General features: G+C 52.4%; 1 protein-coding gene across 1 annotated transcript in view; it reads left to right on the top strand.

Moving 5' to 3' along the window:
- The window catches only part of UMODL1 (uromodulin like 1), a 71,045-nt gene that overhangs the window by 18,529 nt on the left and 34,278 nt on the right, over positions 1–18,238 (top strand). The window contains exons 6-9 of the mRNA XM_064379984.1: positions 744–884; positions 9,336–9,590; positions 11,599–11,711; positions 13,299–13,518. Coding sequence (XP_064236054.1) covers positions 744–884; positions 9,336–9,590; positions 11,599–11,711; positions 13,299–13,518 — 729 coding nt within the window. The remainder of the gene's footprint in view (positions 1–743; positions 885–9,335; positions 9,591–11,598; positions 11,712–13,298; positions 13,519–18,238) is intronic.

The following is an 18,238-nucleotide window of genomic DNA, read 5'->3' on the forward strand; positions in this document are numbered from 1 at the left end:
CTGTTAGAAAGAGCCTGCTCTAGGATGTGGGTTTTGAATGGGTGGTTTGGGGAGGGTCTTGGGAAGTGTGATTTTGTTCTAAATTGAATGTTGTCAGAAAGTGGAGGCAACTCCATGATTGGGAATCTCAATATATCTCAGCAAAAGGACGGGAATCATTGCACGACGATAAGCTGTAATTTGTAAAGAACTAATAATCACTTATTTTGGCCAAGAGAGGGGTGTTGGTATTTCGTGGGTGACATGTGAGCTTGTCCCTGTCTGTGCTTAGACAGCATTATAAAGAGGCCATGTCTGAGGCTGGTTGCTGTGAGATGGTTCTGTCTGGGAGGTCTGGGCCAGCCTCAGAACGTCAGGGGTGGCTCTGGGTTTCCTTGCTGGTGCAGAAAACACCCATTCCTTTGCTTTCTGCTTGGGGTGGGATGTTTTGGCCCCATCTTTTCATGACCACTCAGATTCAGTCCAGCCCAAAGTGATTTGCTCCCAGGAGGCTGCCAGGTGAGCCAGGCTCGAGCCCTGCCTGAATGTGGGCCGCTGCTAGGATGAAGATGGCCAGCAGCTGCACGGGACCCTCTAAGACAAGGCTTCCATAGTCCCCCTCGGGACCACTGCCCAAGGGACCCCTCAGGTCACGTGGCACGAATCCATGGTGTGAGTCCACGGAGGCCACGCCTGTGCAGGTGGATGAGGAGGATGAAGTGGCTGCGACTGCTGAGTGCGGGTCCTGCTCTCCTTCCCCATAGATGTCAATGAGTGTTTCTATGACGAGCTCAACGCCTGTTCTGGAAGGGAACTGTGTGCAAACGTGGAGGGCTCGTACCGGTGCGTCTGTCACCAGGAAGCTCCGGCCACGTCTCCCCGGAAGCCGAACCCCGAGTGTGAAGGTAATGGCTGGGCTCTCTCGGATGGCGTGGGAATGGCTTCATTCCCGTTTGCCCTGGAATACTCACTGGCAGGGCTTGTGGCTACAGCACTTACCCTGAGATACCTTTGCCATGAAATATCTTGCTTTTTTGCATTAATCTGGTATATTGACTTTGGAAACAAAAGACATCATTCTCTTTATAGGATTCTGTTTTTAGTAGTGGTATTCCCATTTATAAAATATAGAGATTCTCGATCGTTGCAAATGTCAGATCCTAGAAAACAGCATTCGTCCGCGTGATGCTCACGTTGCTCTCAACAAGTTGCCGGCCAGCGATTCGTTTGCTGAACCCGGTTTCTCTGAAATAGACGATTCTGATGACTCAGGCGATTCTGCTGTTAGGTCCGTTTAGAAATAACTCCAAGAACAGTTTTTATATTTTATTTTCATATTGAAAATCAGATTTTCAACCTCAAAGAGCATGTTAACAGAAAATTAAATGAGTGCTGGCAGTGAGCTGCACTATCTTTTTTCTAAATGAGAAGAGTGAAGGCATTTTTTAAAGGCCGGTTGGTCCTCAGACCACAGAGGCTCACAGGCACGGAATATACTTAGTTCTTCCAACCTAAGTTACTGATGTCCTATTGGGCCACTCTTGCATTCATTCTTTGGCTTAGGACATGTTTATTTAGGTGCGAGTCACTGTGCTAAGTGCTGGTAATGGAAGCTTGCCTCAGCAGATCCTAATCTCTGCCTGTCTAGTGGACTGTGGAAATGGAGACATTTTGGCACGTGAAAGGGCATGACCGATGTCTGCACTGGAACCACAGGGATAAGCTGGGACCATCCCTAGCCTTGCAGGGTCAGCCTGGAGAGCAGGAGAGCGTGCTGAGTGCAGGGAGAAGCGCGTAGAAGAACATGCCCGACTCTGTCCCTGCTGGGAGTGGGGAGGGATGTACCAACCAGGACTGGCAGGCAGGATTGGCTCTGCCATCAGGAGGCTTGGGATAAGAAGTAACGGTGTAATCTGTAACATAGGAAGGTGCTGTAAAGACGATACACTGAGTGCAGGAGTCCAGGGTGCAGAAGGTGGTGGGGAAGGGGGTTCCGGCAACATTTTAGAGATAGAACCCCTGGAACTTCCCGATGAATTCAGTGAAGAAGAGGAAAAAGGAAAGAGGACGGAGTCCAGATGTCTTGATTGAACAAGGGAGTGGAGGGTGTTTCCATTGGAGGGGACGGGGAAGGCGCAGCTGTTCTTGTTATTGTCCAGTTACAGCTGAGATGGAGTGAGTGGAGGTGCCAGGGTGCTGACTGAGCTGGACGCGTGGTGCTGGAGCTCAGAGGCGGGGCCGGCTGCATTCCTGAGTCCAGGGTCACCTGCCTCCAGGTGACACTTGAACCATAGTATGGCTGAGAGAAGGGAAGGGGCCTGGGGCCTGCGGCCAGAGAACCCCATCCGTGCCAGGTCAGTGCAGGAAGAGAGGCTGCAGAGGACGTGGGCAAGGTGGGAAAACAGCAGGAAGGGCATCTGGGAAGGCTCAGCAAGCCCCAAGAGCGCAAGAGCCAAGGGTAAACCGGACAGCAAGCGGGGAGGGTACGCGCACGGGCAACGCCTGGCAGGAAAGCGCCCACGGGAACTTCGGGGATGGGGCGAACCTAAGGAGAGCAGTCGGGAAGAAGCCAGAGGCCGGCCCTGGTTAGGAAGACAGCTGGAGGGGAGAAAGAAGGCAAACCACCGGAACCCTGCAGGGAAGCTTGACCGTGAAGAGGCAGAGGGAAGGAAGGCCTGACATGGAGGAGGCTGTAGACTCCCGGGGGTCTCTCAGAAGACAGGCGATGCTGATTCCACACCTCCCAGAGCCCGGGTTCTTTCTACTTCCTGTTCCTTTCCAGGTTTTGACCTCACTGAACGTGTTTTTAACCTTATTTAAATCTTGCTACATGTGTAATTCTGTAAGCTGCTTTCTTCATTTCCTGTAGTGTGTACAAAGTTTCCGAGAAGAAACCTGGTCTTCACCAGGATAATTATTGGTGCTTGAAAACTAATGGTCTTCTAAGGCAATCATATAATATTGCTCCGAGTCCATCACGGGAGCACTTCTGTTGCTTCCAAGGGTCTGGAACTGTAATATCATGATAGGAGTTATGGAGAATCTCCTTATACCCAATTTGTATTCATTACTCATTTAACGTGCAGGTTCTTTTTCCTTAAAAGGGACTTGACAGTGAGGACAGTCCCTCTGTTCACAATAACAGCAGAGCTGGCAGCTGCCAGGGACTTTACCCGCACTGGGCTCTGCTCTCAGCACTCTGTGGGTATTCCCTTGTTTAAATTCTTACAGTAACCACAAGGAGCAACTACTCTTCTTAAGCTCATTTTTCAGAAGAGGAAATTGAGGCAGAGGAAGATCCTTTTCTTGCATGAGATCCCCAAGCTGGTTCTCTGCAGATGCACATGAGCCAGGCTGTTCACGACTCCCTGTCACCCCTGTCCCGAGACCGTCTTCCATAGGAGCCCTCTGGCAGGGGCCTGCCTGAGAGTGTGATGGCCTCTCCCCCATCTTTCAGGGCTGCCCTTGTCCCGGTGCACCCAGGGAAACCGCCATGCCCTTTCCTACCTTCATGAGTGCTTAGGACCAAGAGTTGGGTACAGTTCTAGAAAAATTAAATTATTTTCTTTGGTGTTCCAGAACGTTACTTAAAAAAGAAGTATGAGGTTCTGATTTTTATTTATTTATTTCTTTAGTTAGTTAGTTAGTTAGTTAATAGAGACAGGGTCTAACTCTGTTGCCTAGGCTGGAGTGCAGTGGCGTGATCACCAGTCCCTGCAGCCTTCAGCTCCCAGGCTCCCACCTCAGCCTCTGGAGCAGCTGGGACCATAAGCATGCACCACCACAGACGGCTCTTTTTTAATTTTTTTGTAGAGACGAGGTCCCACTGTGTAGCCCAGGCTGGTCTCAAGCTCCCGGCCTCAAGAGATCCTCCCTCCTCGGCTTCCCAAAGCCCTGGGACTGCAGGCAGGAGTCCCTGTGCCCAGCCTAAGGTTCTGATTGGCTAGCTCTTCTCAGTGTCCTGCAGGCAAGGGGTGGAGGGAGTGGACCAGTTTCCAGAGCCCGCTGTGGATATGGAGGGCTCCAGGGTCAGATCTTCCTGCCTCCCCCAACCGGGAATGTTCCCCTCCTATCAGAATGAGGCTGTGTGGGGAGAGCCGCCTCGCCTTCTGCCTGCTGGCAGATGAATCCCTGGTGCCCCGCAAAGAGCAGGCACTCCACAAATGTTTCGTGGATCACTGTGGCCATCCCCAGGGTCTCCAGGTATTACAAAAAAAAAAAAAAAAAAAAAAAAAAAAAGATAAAAGGCAAGTTCCAGCCCAGATCTGGCAGCAAAACACTGAGAACACTCCACTACCCCGCAGGACGTGGCCTTGAGATCCACTTAGACCTGTGTGCCCCACTCCACACACCACGCCACCCACTAAGCTCTGCAAAGAACCATCTGTAGATTTCTACTCCGTGGCTTCCAGGGTGAGAGTCCCGTCCCTTTTGTGAGCACAGAAGATTGGAAAACAGGTAGTTTCCAAATAGTTATTTTTACCCTGGTCAGTCATCTGGAAAAATATTAGATTCTATTCATGGTTGGCAGTCACACTCTGCTGTGTTGCTCGGCACGGTGAGCTGCCAGATTGCGTCAGGACACAGGGCCGCTCGAGCAACCGCCACACACAAACGGGAGGCCACGCGGTCCTGGCTTCACTTCTGATAGGGCAGGACACACCCATCTGGCGTTTCCAGGTCCGCAATCTAGAGTGAATTCCAATTATGTATTGCTAAGGGAAACAGCGTCCCCAGCACCTTCCCTGCTGAACCAGAGATGAGTCACAGCCACCTGGAAGAAACAAGGGCCCAGACTGTCAGACGTGGAGAATTCGGAGTGTTTTACCCAGAAAGAGGGAAGTGCTGGACTTGTGTTCCTACCTGTGGAGGGGGAGGGCTGTGGAGCAAGGGCTCTGGAGCCTGGAGTTTGAATTATCCACGTTGCCGTGCCCTTGGGTCACGCAAACACAGAGTCAAGAGCAGCACTTTCTAGGGCCACATTTTAAGGGGGACACTGAAAAGGGTCCCCATTTAAGGGTAACCAAAGGAGGGTGTCTTGGCTAATAAAAAAACAAAAACCAAGTTATAGGGGCCTATCCTGGAAGGGAGGAGTCAGGGGTAGAAGGAAGATTTCTAGTTTTAAAATACCCCAAGGTCTGTCCAACAAAAGGGAGATTGACCTTAGCATGTTAGAAGTTGGTTGGTTTTGCAATACAAAGAAAACTCTCTGGCCAGGCGCAGTGGCTCACATCTGTAATCCCAGCACTTTGGGAGGCTGAGGTGGGTGGATCACGAGGTCAGGAGTCCAGGACCAGCCTGGCCAAGATGGTGAAACCCCACCTCTACTAAACATACAAAAATTAGCCAGGTGTGGTGGCAGGTACCTGTAATCCCAGCTACTCAGGAGGCTGAGGCAGGAGAATCGCTTGAACCCAGGAGGCAGAGGTTGCAGTGAGCTGAGATCATGCCACTGCATTCTAGCCTGGCGACAGAACAAGACTTCATCTCAAAAAAAAAAAAAAGGAAAGAAAAGAAAACTCTCCAAGCTGTGCTGTCTAGCCACAGGAATGGCTGCCTTGAAAGTTAATTAAAGAAGAAGGGTTGGGAGATACATAAATTTCCTGGGTTTTCCTAACAGAGACCCCTGAACTAGGTGGCTTCAAACAAGAGAAATGTATCCTTTCACAGTTCTGAAGACCAGAAGTTTGAGATAGTTACCACTGGGCCCAAATCAGGATGCCAGCAGGGCTGTGCGCCTGGAGGCTCCAGGAGAATTCATTCCTTGCCCCTCTGCCCTCTGGTGGTTGCCAGCATTCCTTGGCTTGTGGCTGCATCACTCCTTCTTCTTGTTGGCTTTTTTTTGTTGTTGAAAGGGTCTTGCTCTGTCACTCAGGCTGAAGTGCAGTGGCACAATTTTGGCTTACTGCAGCCTCCAACTCCCAGGTCAGTTGATCCTCCTACCTCAGCCCCCCACGTAGCTGGGACTACAGACACACATCACCAAGTCCGGCTAATTTTTGGATTTTTTGTAAAGATGGGGTCTCACTATATTGCCCAGGCTGGTTTCGAACCCCTAGGCTCAAGCCATCCGCCGACGTTGACCTCCCAAAGTGCTAGGATTAGTCGTGAGCCACCATGCCTAGCCCTACTCCATCTTCAAAGTGAATGTCTTTGTTCTCTCTCCGCCTCTGCACTCCAGCTTCATGTCGCCTGCGTGTGTGTGTGTGTGCGCGCGTGCGTGCGCACATCTCCCTGATTCTCTCTTACAAAGACACTTGTGATTGCATTTAGGATGGACCTGAGAAATCCAGGATAATCTTTCCATCTCAAGATACTTCACTGAATCACATCTGCAAAGATTCCTTTTCCAAATAAGGTCATATTCTTAGGTTGCAGGGATTAGGACCTGGTGTCTTTGAAGGTCATGATTCAGCCCACTACTGTGCTAGGATAGCTTAGTGGCAGAGTAAGTGGACCCTGGCATTTGCTATTGTTCAGCTTTGCTGTTTACCACCTACGTGCCCTTTCTAGGCCTCAGTTTTGTCCTCTGTAAAATGGGGATCCTAGATCCCATTACCTGGGATTGCTGTAAGGACTGCAGAGGATACCGTGCCTGGTGCACACAGCACCCAGGAAACTTCACCTATAACCGTGTCGCCAATAGCTTGGCTGGTTTGTGACATGGATGTCATGGGAGGGAGTGCTGCAGGGGGCTGATGCTGGGGAGTTAATTCATAGCTCCCTGCAAGTTCCTACCATGGCTGTTAATGCAGGCTGTGCTGGCTTCGACACTGTGGACGTTAACTCATCATGGTTTTACCAGTGCTTATGGCGATGCTGGGTGCATAGTAGATGCTCAAAAACAAACAAACAAAAATGAGCCATAAGAAATTGGTGCCCTCATTGGTCAAACATGGTCAAATATGGACGATGTCAAATGCCTCAAAGTAACAGACCGGAGCAAGGGCCACACAGATACTGGATGGGAACGTCGTCCTTGGGAAGAATGCATTCCTTTGGATTAGATGAGATTCTCTTTCTCCAAATGCTCGCAATCTCTCTTAGCTGCAGAATTCACTGATGGCAGCTTCCGCAGATGCCTCAGTGGGTTTCACGGTGTTTGAAACACCAGGTGTGCAAGTGCCCCATCCAGTGATCCAAAAAGCCACTGGCATCTTAATCTAAAGAGTGAATATGTTTATTAAGAGAGGTAAAGTATGCATTGCCAGCCCCGTGCCCTCTGAGCCTTCTTTCCAAACACCATTCCTTTGTGTTCTTTTCAAATTCATGCAGACGCCATTTTAATTTTAACTCCACTCTGCTCGGAAGCACTCCTTATAGAATGTGCTTTTAAGTGGCCGGTAATCTGGGTGGGCCATCTGTTGTCCCACCCATGTGCTTTCTCGCTCCATGTCAAGTTTGAGATGATGGCAACGAAGAGGCAGGGCCGGAGCCCTGGATGTGGGCTGGGGGCTGCTGTTCAAGCTGCTGGGCCTGCTCACGTTGACCCACTTTCCTATCTGCAGGGCGTTTCGCTGTCACCCCATCCTCCACCGACATGGATAAAAAGATGCTTCGGGCTGTGTCCTGACTGTACAAAAATAGAACCGTCAGTGCTTTTAGCAGACTTTTTGGAAAAGCAATTGTAGCCCTTCCTTCCTTTCTCAGTGAGACATATGTTCCCAAGAAACAGACTTTAAAAAGCGGAGTGGTTGTTAGAAGGCCAGGCAGTGGGGGGTCTTTTTGATTCCAGGGTTCCGGTGACCCTGGAGACGGGTGCCACCCACAGTCTCAGGTCCCAAGCTTTGGGCCACCCTCAGTTGAAGCATTTCTGCTTTTCTTGCCACAAAAGAAAATACCATGAAGTATGAACCAGCATCCATGTCTGTTTCTCTGCTCAGTATGCAGAAAGTCACTGGACAATCCTGTAAAAAGTATAGATGTGTCTTTTAAAAACTGTGTTCTACCCCACACCCTAAAAGTGTTATTAGGAGGCATCAGAATTTGGATGGATGTCACTAACCCTGTCCGAGTGAAGCCTGTCCAGATTCCAGTAATGGATGCCCATCTACTGGGAGGTGGAGTGGCAGGGTTTTCATTGGAAAAGCTCACCTTCACAGGGACCGAGATTCAAAAGAGGCAGCGTAGTCTCGGGTTGGAAGGAGGAGACAGCAGGGCCATCTCGCCTGGTGGTGACTGGGCACTACACTGGATTCTGAGCCTCTTGACAGCGAAAGCAAAAAGGGAAATTTGCTGGATTGTGTTGGTTTTCTCTTTTTTTAATTTGTTATTGAGAGAAAGCAGATACATGTGTCTAAAAACAGAATTTTTTCATGATAATGGAAAGCATATATCCTATCAATCCTTACATAAAAGGCTTTGGGAAGACACACATGATAAAATTATTATTTTCTTTACCATGGTTTTGCAAACTACATTTTTAAAAGTTCCTCATAGTTTGTTTTTAGAGAACTTACCTTCTGATGTGAAAATGTCGGTGGCCAGCCTGGGGGCATCTAGTGTTTATATAATTCTTACTGTCCAGATACTTGCTGTACAGCCAGAATTTTTTCAACCAAAAAAGAGCTTCAGTGCTATTTGAGCACCAGAATATATATAGGTTGGTACATCAGAGCTTTGCTCCCTAAGGCATGGATTTCAATAGGAAAGCATAAAAATGGCGATAAAGGAAACTCAGCCTGATTTCTGAGTCCTGCTTCCTGATGGGGCCATTGTTTACTGCGTGATGAGTCAGCCCAGTGCAGAAGTTCTTGTGCAAATGATCAAGTGCTTGTCATGAATCAGAGTGGCCCGGGGCCCTGGGACAGGCTGGCAAGGGAGTATCTGCAGATGTGGCACTGAAACCTCACGCTGTCGGGGCCATCGCTACAAATGTTTTCTGTGCGATGACTGCTGACGGGTCCCGAGAGAGAGAGCGTTCTGACCTTGTAGTAACCACAGATTCTGGACCTCAAAGAGCCCCACGACTCAATGCTGTTCCCGGTGTAGACCGAGGCACACTTGGATGACCCCCACCCTCTAACGTGTCTCAGTGATCGAGGGGCCACGCTTTCAGCTCAGACCTCTGGCTTCTCCATTTCATCTCAGATATCCCCGTCACCGAGTGCAATCCTGAACTACCTTCCAAAGTTACTCAGAAGCCTGGAGAGAGAGAAGATCGATGCCTCTGTTTTGAATGAATGGGTTTCATTTATAATTGGTTAAAAAAAAAAAAGCAAGTCTTGTCCTGCATGGGTCAACTTGATCAATAGGTCGGTGAGAACCAAGCTGAGACGAGGCTGCGTCAGTTGCTTCAGAAGACAAAGCTGCCCTCGCTGACCCTGTGCTCGTCTTCTCTTTCTGTGCTTTCACAGATTGCCCTCCACTCAGTGACTACATGATCCTCAACGTCACCGGTGGCAGTTTTCAAGTATCATGGCGTTTGAATTCTACGCAGAACCGCACTTTCTATGTCCGGGTTTACCGGGGTGAGGCGTTGCTCAGGAGCACCAGGACACGGGGCCTGGCACTGGCGGTGTCTGGGTTGGAGGCTGGGGTGCTCTACAGGGTGAAGACCGGCTACCAGGGGTGCGGGGCAGACGTCTCCACCACGCTGACCGTCAAGACCGGTAAGGCCACCAGCCAGAGACCCACGTTAGCTCGCAAGCTTGCCTTCCTCTATCCCAGTCCTGTGGCTCTAGCGCTCTGTGTCGTTTTCCTATAACCAGGGCACCAGTAGTCACGGATATTTCTGCATTTCCTCCGTCCCCTCCTAGCTGTCCCACAGCCTGCCCCGCATTGCACTGGCCCACTGGTACCTTCCCGGGCTCCCTCGCTTCCCTACGTCTCGTCCTGTTCAGGGCTCACTCTGCCGTGAGAGGGGACGGCATGGGGACTCAGAAGCACCAATAAGGCATCAGCTAGAGGGAAACAAAGAAATAAAATTGTAATAATGAAGCAGAAGGTGGCAGCTCCTGGCAGGCAGATCAGGACCCTGTCGTGCTTACCCTGCGGCGCTGAGGCCGTCTGAGTTCCCTCCCCGAGAGGAGCATTGCTGTCATTTTCACGCCTCGCTTCCACGTGATGCATGTAGAGTGAATGCAGTGCCCACCAGATTTGTGCCAGGAGGAAACTCTTTTTCTTTTTGAGACAGGATCTTGCTCTGTCACCCAGACTGGAGTGCAGTGGTGTGCTCACAGCTCACTGCAGCCTCGACCCCTTGCCGTCAAGTGACCCTGTGATCCTCCCACCTCAGCCTCCCTTGTAGGTGGGACCACAGGCACACACCACCATGCCTGGCTAATTATTTAATTTTTCATAAAGATGGAGTCTTGCCAAGTTGCTCAGGCTGGTCTCAAACTCCAGGCTCAAGTGACTGCAGGAGGAAACTCAGGGATCACTTGAGCAGCTCCCTCCCCACCCCACCAACCCCTTGCCCTCAGGAAAAAACTTACATCCCAACACCAGGCACAAATAATTTGGAAGACTCTAGAAGACTCTTGAATTACCAACCTATCCCACATCCCAGCCTTTTCTTTCCTTTTCCATATTATACAAATGCCTTTTTTTTTTTTTTTTTTTGTAGAGCCTTTTTAAAGCAGCTCAATTTGCTTTAAAGGCCTTGTCTTATTCCACCTTGTCTAATTTCTCCTTGTCATGAGCCTGTGATGCCGGGAGGCAGCAGGTGTTACGGTGGCAGCTCATGCCCAAAGCCTCCGGGGAGTCCAATTCCCAGGGCCCTGGAGGAGGCCGCCTGTCCACAGTGCTCTGCGATTTGTCGGGGCCTGAGAATCGGAGGACACAACGGGTGCTCCTCCCTCTTGCTAAGACAGCAGATCCGCAGGGGACCCAACTGGGAAACATACAACATACAACATTGATGGCACTTCTGCGGCCTTAAGTGTGGCGTGCATAGGTGACACACTCTCATGGCCCATAGCTTACCAGCTGGGAGAGAGCCAGGGTGGGGCACAGCTGTGGGTGGCTGTTAGATAACAGAGAAATGTGCAGAATTGTGGCCGGTCTGCTCCTGTGCCCGCCGGCTCTTGGGTTGTGCATGCTGGGTTTCCTCTTAGTAATGAGAGACGAATATTCCCGTGTCCCATCTTGAACCTTTTTTCCATCTTTGTTTATGTCCCAAAATAAGGCAACCTCCCTTGTAAGTGAGCAAGCCTACCAGTTTGACTGTCACAGAGCACGTTCTTGAAAGGCAGGACTTTCAGAGCTCAATTCTGGGACGTCCCTGGGCAGATTGGAATCTGTTGGTCACTCTGATGTTGGAGGCCTGAGTAAGGGCCCCATGTGAGTACCCGCTGGGCCCTGTGATTGTGAACAGGGCAAAGGAAAGCTGCATCCACCCCACAGGAAAGGGCCCTCTGTGTGCTGGTTGAATCCCAGGTCCTGTGGGTGTGACCTGTGTGTGACGTTTGTACCTCCCTCCTGGGATGCCTCTGCCCTGGAGGTGAAAGTGTGTGTTTTCTTACATTTATTTCCCCCAATTAGGGTACCTCAATCTAAGATTCATGCCTCACTCTATTAAAAAAAATTCCCCGCCAAAGAATAGGCTTCACGGAAAACATTAACAGAAAAGTGTGTGACTTTTGACCACAGGCTGATTTGTTTCACTGTCTGTCTCAGAAGCCCAGGTATTTGAAGTCACAATAAAGATCATAAACCGAAACTTGACGGAGCAGTTACGTGACCGCAGCAGCGTGGAGTACCAGGACTTTTCTAGACAACTGCTTCACGAGGTAAAGCCACGATGCAGACACAGAAACCTTTTCTTGGGTGTTTTGAGTGAGGCCATCAAACAGAAGCCGTTAATTCCTGCCCAGCTCTTCCGCTGGGATTGTGGCAAAAATACATGTTATTTCAGCTTCCGGGGAGGCCAAACGCAAATTAATTTTTCAAAAGCTTCCCCTTGCTTTCATTCGGTACTTAATCCAGGTACTGGGGCCGTCCATCTTTAAAATATGTGCCTTTATTCAAATGGTCTACACCACTTAATCCTACTGCTGGGTTTTCTGTGGAAGCTTCTGTCTGAGGGCTCTGTCTTCCAGCTCTGGGGTAGCTTCATTAGCGAAGCATTTACCGACAATCACGGCATCCATTCCTCCCTCGTGGCTAAAGGGAGACATCAGCAGACAGCCAGGGAGAATTGAGCCAGTGTGAAGCACCATCTATCCACAGATGGGGCATCGGAGAGAGGGGGGACTTCCTAAGCTGCCAAGAATCACATAAGGTCTGAGGTTTTACCCTCCCTGCAAACTCACAAGTGAGTCTGCCACAGTTTCATGGATGCTGGCAGAAGACATGAGACTCCTGGGTCAGAGACAAAAGACTGTATCACTCACAGCACAGCAGGCAGCATGCATGTGCTTTTGTGCCATTTCCTGCACCCAAGTCCCACAGAGGTGATGCACAGGGGCCCAGGGGAATGAAGCACCCAAAGTGGGTTTGCACCTGAGCTGAGGAACCCTGATCCTAGGGAACCTGAATCTTTTATAATGGGTGCAGGCACTTGCTCCAGAAGTAGAAATTATCTATTACATTGGACAGTAACAAGCCTGCCCTTTGCTCTGGAGGGGCCACTATCTCTCCCTCTCAAGGCTGTTCACTATGCAAACATCCTTGGAAGGATATTCTGGAACAAAAGGGGAGTTAGTGCTTCTACTTGCCAGGTACGTAGAAATGCCGGAGAGCCACAGAGGATGCTTCCCAACATTTGCCTGCAGGGGAATCCAGTTTTGCATGTTTTCAGATCATCCCCTCTTTTTTAATGTTAACTCATTGTGTGTGCAAGTGTGGGGTTGAGGAAAGGCAGGGAACCAGGCTGGTATCTCCCTTGCTTGGGCATGGGCAGTCCTGAGCACCTGGCTCCGTGTGTGTGTTTTCTGCAGGATACAGCCTAGTGAGGGGACAGCTCCAAATGGCCATAGGCATTGTTCCTTGGTGAGGCCTCTCCATCTATCAATCCATCTATCAATCAATCCAGTAGTCTTTCTCGCACACTCACACCTGTGACCTTCACACCAGTTCTCAGGACATTCAAGAGGGGATTGTTCATCTGATGCTCCACGACTGGGAGCTTGATTGCAGTGGTCACTGTGAGTCTCCAGCACACACTAGGCCAGGCCCGGCCGTCCCAGGGAAAGCTCAGCTCAGGTGCTGTGAACAGGAGGCTCTCTGCTTGCTCTGAGAGGCCTCCTGCTGATTGTAGAGGAGACAAACCGGTCCATGCGCCATCCATCGGTCATGCCTGGAACCCTGCTTAACGGTCGTGAAGACGTGCATGGATGTCTGCCCTGTCTGAGTAGCTGTTGCCTCTTCCTGGCTAGGTTGAGAGCTCCTTCCCGCCGGTGGTGTCTGACTTGTACCGAAGTGGGAAACTGAGGATGCAGATCGTGTCTCTCCAGGCGGGAAGCGTGGCCGTGAGGCTCAGGCTCACCGTGCAGGACCCCAGTGTTCCTGTGAGTGTCTCCACACTGGCCCCCATGCTCCAGCCCCTGCTGGCAAGCACGGTGTTCCAGATTGACCAGCAGGGGACACTCGTGCAAGGTACAGTCTGTCTGCCCGCTCTGCTGCCTGCTGCCCTCCAGCTCACAAGTGCTCTTGGCGACTTTATTTGAGTCAGTCTTTCCTTTATTTCAAAGGGTAAAGAAATGCAAATCCTTATTCTAGCTTCCTCCACCAGAACCAGGGGCTGGGGCAGTAGCCCTGAACAACCAGCCCACCTGCGTCTCACCGGTCAGCCCAGGACACTGAATGAAATGGGGCTGGAGGGTCCCCTCAGGGGAAAGGGACAGGAGTTCACTGTGTCTGTGGTCAGGGCCCCCCAGCACTTCTGGGCAGCTGTGCAATTGCCCACCTGTGGGTCTATTTTTTTTTCTTTCTTTTTTTTGAGACAGAGTTTTGCTCTTGTTACCCAGGCTGGAATGCAATGGCATGATCTCAGCTCACTGCAACCTCCGCCTCCTGGGTTCAAGTGATTCTCCTGTCTCAGCCTTGCAAGTAGCTGGAATTGCAGGCGCCCACCACCACGCCTGGCTAATTTTTGTATTTTTAGTAGAGACACGGTTCCACCCTGTTGGCCAGGATGGTCTCACCATGTTGGCCAGCTCAGATGATCCTCCCACCTTAGCCTCCCAAAGTTCTGGGATTATAGGTGTGAGCCACTGTGCCCAGCCTCTGTGGGTCTATTTCATTACCCTGTGTGTTATTTCATTTTGCTTGGTGTTGCCTTGAAGCAGGAGGTCATAGACAGAGGACAGCCGAAAAGACAGAGATAAAGAGAGACACAGAGAGGCACGGAGACCAGGGTTTTGCCATCCCACAGCAGGCACAAAGCTCTCTCCTCGCTGTGAGGCCATACGCAGTGTCTAGATCCACAAGCTCCAGTTCTGGGCTCAGTCTGTGGAGTGGGCGTATCCTGGGGTGCTGGGTCTTGGAGCTTAGCCATATGCTTGCTTGCTGTCCCAAACTTCCCCCACCAGGAGGTGCTGGGAAGAACTAGGGATGTGGGTTGGGGGATGTCTGTGCTTCGAAATCGTGCCTGGAAACCTCGGCCTGGGGGTCACCCTGTTCACTTGGCAACCCCTAAGGATGGACATACTGCAATGGCCCTTGTACCTAGTAAGACCCCACCTAGCTGGGCTGCAGGGTAGGGCCTGAGGGTGGGGTCCACAGTTATACCCTCAGCAGGGTGCTCAGCGTGTGACCCCGTGATCCAACCTTCAGAGGGATTCAGCCTTCAGACGGATGCAGCCCAGCCCGTCCTCCACACCTCCCTGCCTCCCTCCTCCTGTCCTCTGGGACCAGGGCTCAGGCGGTGCTGGAACCCTGCCAAATGAGAACTTGGACAGCAGGGATGTCATGGGTTGAATGGTGGCCCCTCCAAAAAGATATGTTCACTTGGAATTTCAGAATGTGACCTTATTTGGAATAAGGGTCTTTGCAGATATGATTAAGGTGAGGATGTCAAGATGAGGCCCTCCTGCCGTTGGATTTGGGGTGGGCCTGAAGTCCAGTGACAAGTGTCTTTTTATGAGACAAGAGGTGGAGACAGAGACACAGGGCACAAGATTGGAGCGATGCAGTCACAAGCTGAGGACTCGTGGAGCCACGAGATAGGCCGCCGGAAGAGGCTCAGGAAAGCTCCTTTGCTGGCACCCAGAGGGAGGGCAGCCCAGCCGACACCTTGAGTTTGGACTTCCAGCTTCTGGAATGGCGGGAATACATCATCTGTGTCGTTTCAGGCCCCCCAGCTAGTGGTGTTCGAGATGGCAGCCACGGGAGGCTCATGTCTTGTATCCTGAGGACTGGATGCTCTGTCTTAAGTATTCCCATCACCCATTCCCCATGCAGTTCCAGTGGCCCCGCAGAAGGTGTTAAGCTCCTTGGGCAGGCTCTTGCCCGTCAGGGTCCTCGCAGGCTGTGGGCTGCTTCCTACAACTTTCAGAGCTGAGGTGCTGCTGCCGGCCAGTCCCTGAGCTGTGGGGTTGGCTGTGTGGCCAGCAGTGGTCACGCCTTGCTCTGTGCGTGGCTGGGGAGACAGCCCTGCCTCTGCTGTCTTTTGGCTCCGTCACCACTGATGTCTTCAGACTCCAGGGCTGGGGGAGCAACCCTGGGCACCGCCCCTACCTGGGGAAGCAGCGTGAGGCCCGAGCCCAGCTTACAGGGGGACTCCCACCCCTCCCCGAGAGCCCCACCTTCACGGTGAGGACCTGCAGAAGACATTCGATACCACGCTGCAAAAAAAACCAAGAAAAAACCAAGCTCCTTGGAAGAAGAAAAGGCATTTGCACTGTGGCCCACATGGAAACACTGTCGTTGGCACAACTGGAGCTTCCCTGAGTCATTCAGGAGCCCGCACTGCCCGTGGGTGAGGAGGGCCGCGGCCCGTGCAGGAGTCAGATTGTCATGACCTTATCTTTACCCTTAGGCCATCCATCCTGGGGCCTGGGGTTCCCTGAGCCAGTCATGGTGAACTGTGTAGGTGGCCACGTGTCCAGTCTTTCCCCAGGAGGGTAGGTCCCACGCTGGGAGGCCCCTGTGCCTATGAGCCGAACCCTCAGCGCAGCCATGCCTCCTGCTCACTGCCTCATAGGAGGCGGTGGAATGGGTTGGAATCCCAGCTCTGACACTCACTCACTATGCAACGCTGCACAGATGACTTCCTCTTTCTGGGCCTCGGGATGCTCCTCTGTGAAATGAGAAGATTTCAGCACCATGTCCCCTCCTGTGGCGGTGGGGTAACAAGGGACAGTGCCCGCGTGGGTTGGCCCAGCACCTGTGCATGGTGACAGGGCATTTCTGATGTTCCTCCAGCATGCAGGGTTAACTCTCTTCCAGGATTAACTTTCATATCTTCGCTGAGAGCTCACCTAGGAAGGTCCCCTAGCAACCCTTGGGTTCCCACTGGTCCTTCCTCCTCTCAGGGCTCCTCTCTCTGGCCCTCACATCACTCCCATTCAATCTCTTGCTCCTAACAGCACGGCCCCTGCTCCTCCTCTCTCCCATTCTCAGGAGAGATTCTCATACCGTGCCTGTTTGTCCTAGAGTGAGGGCCATCACTGGGCTTCTAGGAGGCACCGCTGTGAACCCTCTGCACCGACCTTGGCCAGAGGAGTGGGATCCCCGCTGGCATCCTTCTGGGTGAGAGGCCGTGTGGGTCTTCTGGGACCCTGGAATCACACCGCTTCTCCTGGGGCCAGTCAGAGCAGATTGAGCTGAACTCCCCAAAGCTTCCAGTTGGCCACCTGCTCCCACCAGCCTCGCCACTGTGCCAGGCCTTTCCAGCCCCTCTGTAGAGTGGGAGAAGGGCCGTGAGCGAGGGTCCTGGCCTGGGGCTGTTGGCGTCCCCCTCGCCTGCTGGCCAGGCTCACCTACTGCAGGCTGCTTCCTTTCCTTAGGCTCGTGGGCACCGCGGTTTGTCCAGCACCCATTCGCAGTGGCATTAGGCCCAGGTGCTCTGTGCCCTCTTTCTCCCAGTGTGAATCTGACACATGCCCCCAGGAGAGTCTGAGGGGCACCACTTCCAGAGAACACCCTGGGCCCTGAATGACAGCTCATGGTCCTACTTAGGAGCCTACGCCTTGCTGGGACACGGTGGCCCAGGGAGTCTGGGGTCTCTACCTGCTCCCAGACCCTCTCCTGCTTGTTGTTGTGGGTGGGGCCAGCTCAGGAGGGGCACCTGGGCTGGGAGCCTCTGGAGCAGCTGCCCCCACCACTCCAGGAGAGGGCTCAGCCCTTGTCCCAGCTGAAGGGCCAGTGGGAAGAGCGTGCAGCATCCTGCCCTGGGCTCCCGCCCCCTCTATGCCCACGCCTGGCCAGCCTGGGAGGGTGCAGAGGCTCACTGCCAGCTCTTCTGCTCCCACACCTGCCTCTTCCTCTGAACTACAGGGCCGGCAAGCCTCAAGGCTTAATGCAAGACTAAATACAGCTGTCAGCGCCTTCCTCTGAGCTTGCTTGGGAGCTGCCTGGGGGGACGGGGGAGTGAAGGCTAGGTGAATCACCACGCACCAAAATAGACACCAGGTGCTTGGTGGTTTGAGCCAGCGTCTTGCCTGGTGCCTCTGCTGTCCTCCGTGGACTGCAGCCCAGCCAGCCTATGCTCCAGCCCCAACCCGGAGCACCCCCAGGAGAGGTACCTGTAGGCTGGGGGTTGAGTGGCACCCCAGGAAGAGGTGTGGGCTGGCACCAGCAGTGTTCTGATGGCAAGGCAGCCTCTGGGCCATGCCAGCGTGGTGGCACAGCTGTTGTGGCAGCTGTGCTGAGTGTTGTTCTCCAGGGAAGCTGCCTCTGTGGAGACAGAAAGCAGCACAACAGGAAAAACGGTGAAACGAGCCTCTGAGCTCTCAGCGGCAGGGGTTTCTTTGCATGCAACCGAACTGGTCCCGCGTCATGGCTTAAATTCCAACTGAGTTGGAGCTTCTCTGGCAGTCTGGGCATGGGTTGGTTCCTGGGCACCTCCACCTGCTGCTTTGCAGAAGCACTCACAGAAGGCACTGTCACCATCTCGCAGGGCCCGCCCCGATGACCTCAGCTCAGTCACCCCCATGGGAACTGCATTGTCCTCCCCGCCGACATTCCCCCAGGCAGGCCCCCCAGTGACATGACTTCCCATGTCTTTGGGGCACAGGAGGAAGTGCACACCCGTTGAGACACCTGGGTGGTCTAAAGTGGCACGGCGAGTTCATGCTAGACTCAGGTGGACCCCCCCCACCGGCTCAGTCATTTTTCTGTTTCTTGGTTGAGACACTAAGTATTGGAGAATGTG

This window comes from Aotus nancymaae, unplaced genomic scaffold (genome assembly GCF_030222135.1).
Source record: "Aotus nancymaae isolate 86718 unplaced genomic scaffold, 86718_ANA_hifiasm-v0.15.2.pri h1tg000022l_1, whole genome shotgun sequence".
In the NCBI taxonomy this organism is placed as follows: Eukaryota; Metazoa; Chordata; class Mammalia; order Primates; family Aotidae; genus Aotus; species Aotus nancymaae.